At 36.5% G+C, this 1,133-nt stretch overlaps 1 protein-coding gene across 1 annotated transcript in view; it reads right to left on the reverse strand.

The window, feature by feature from the left end:
• Positions 1-744: 744 nt before the first annotated feature.
• LOC140966274 (uncharacterized) overlaps positions 745-1,133 on the reverse strand; it is a gene marked incomplete at its 3' end in the record, with an annotated part of 4,209 nt that continues 3,820 nt past the window's right edge. Inside the window, exon 5 of the mRNA XM_073426598.1 lies at positions 745-919. Within this exon, the coding sequence (XP_073282699.1) occupies positions 745-919 (175 nt within the window). The remainder of the gene's footprint in view (positions 920-1,133) is intronic.

The raw sequence follows: 1,133 nt of genomic DNA on the forward strand, positions 1-1,133 counted from the left end.
GGATCGGGAGACACGACAACGAAAATGAAGACACCTTGCTATTGTCGTTGTCTTGGCCAAGAATGGGAGCTTCTAATTCTCTAATATTTCGTTCTAGGGGAAGTGAAGAAGATGGTGAACGCTTGTGGTCAAATAAGGTGTGCATGGGGTAGTAAATGATGCCAAGTTTGTGGGAAAAACATGCATGTTGATTGGTTGGCCTTTGTTTTCTTGTTGTTGAGAGTTAAATGGTATTCATTAGAATTGTGTGGAGTGGAGATGACCGAGACTTGTCTTCTCAATTAGTGTAAGATTTTATTTAAGTTTTGCTAAGTAGAATCCTATGTTAGATAAGCTTGATTAAAAGTTAATTAAGCACAATCTAGATGAATTAAGAAGCCTATAATTAAATTGGTGAATAATTAATTAAAGTAGACTTAAATCCACTTGATTTCAACAAAATAAATTATTTCTTAGCTCGAAATAAATTTAGGAATATTTTTGGATCATAAAATTTATCTCCGATTTCCTATCTCCGGTCCGGTCTCGCGTATATATCTAAAAAGCTAAAATTTTAAATACGCGATTTAAAATCTTTAAAAATAACGTAAATGATTTAAATGAAATTAAATCAACAATTTCTTAAAATAATAACAATTTAAAATTAAATAATAGAAATTATGCACATATATACGCATATTGGTTGTTTCGGTACTACAACACTCCCCCCTTAAATAAAATTTCGTCCTCGAAATTAGAACTCACCGAATAAATCTGGAAAGCGACTCCGCATCTCTGACTCTGACTCCCAAGTAGCTTTCTCATCGGAATGATTAAGCCACTTAACTTTCACTGATTTGATCACCTTGTTTCGAAGCTTCCTCTCCTTACGGTCTAAGATCTGCATTGGTCTCTCTTCATAAGACAAGTTCGGAGAAAACTGCAACGACTCAAAATTCAACACATGAGAAGGGTTCGCTAAATACTTCCTCAACATCGACACATGGAACACATTGTGTACTCCGGCCAGATTCGGCGGAAGAGCAACACGATATGCTAATGTCCCAACTCTGTCGAGGACCTCAAATGGTCCGATGAACCTCGGACTAAGCTTCCCCTTCTTTCCGAATCTCATGACACCCTTCATCGGTGCT

This window comes from Primulina huaijiensis, unplaced genomic scaffold (assembly GCF_012295235.1).
Source record: "Primulina huaijiensis isolate GDHJ02 unplaced genomic scaffold, ASM1229523v2 scaffold20377, whole genome shotgun sequence".
NCBI classification, from domain to species: domain Eukaryota; kingdom Viridiplantae; phylum Streptophyta; class Magnoliopsida; order Lamiales; family Gesneriaceae; genus Primulina; species Primulina huaijiensis.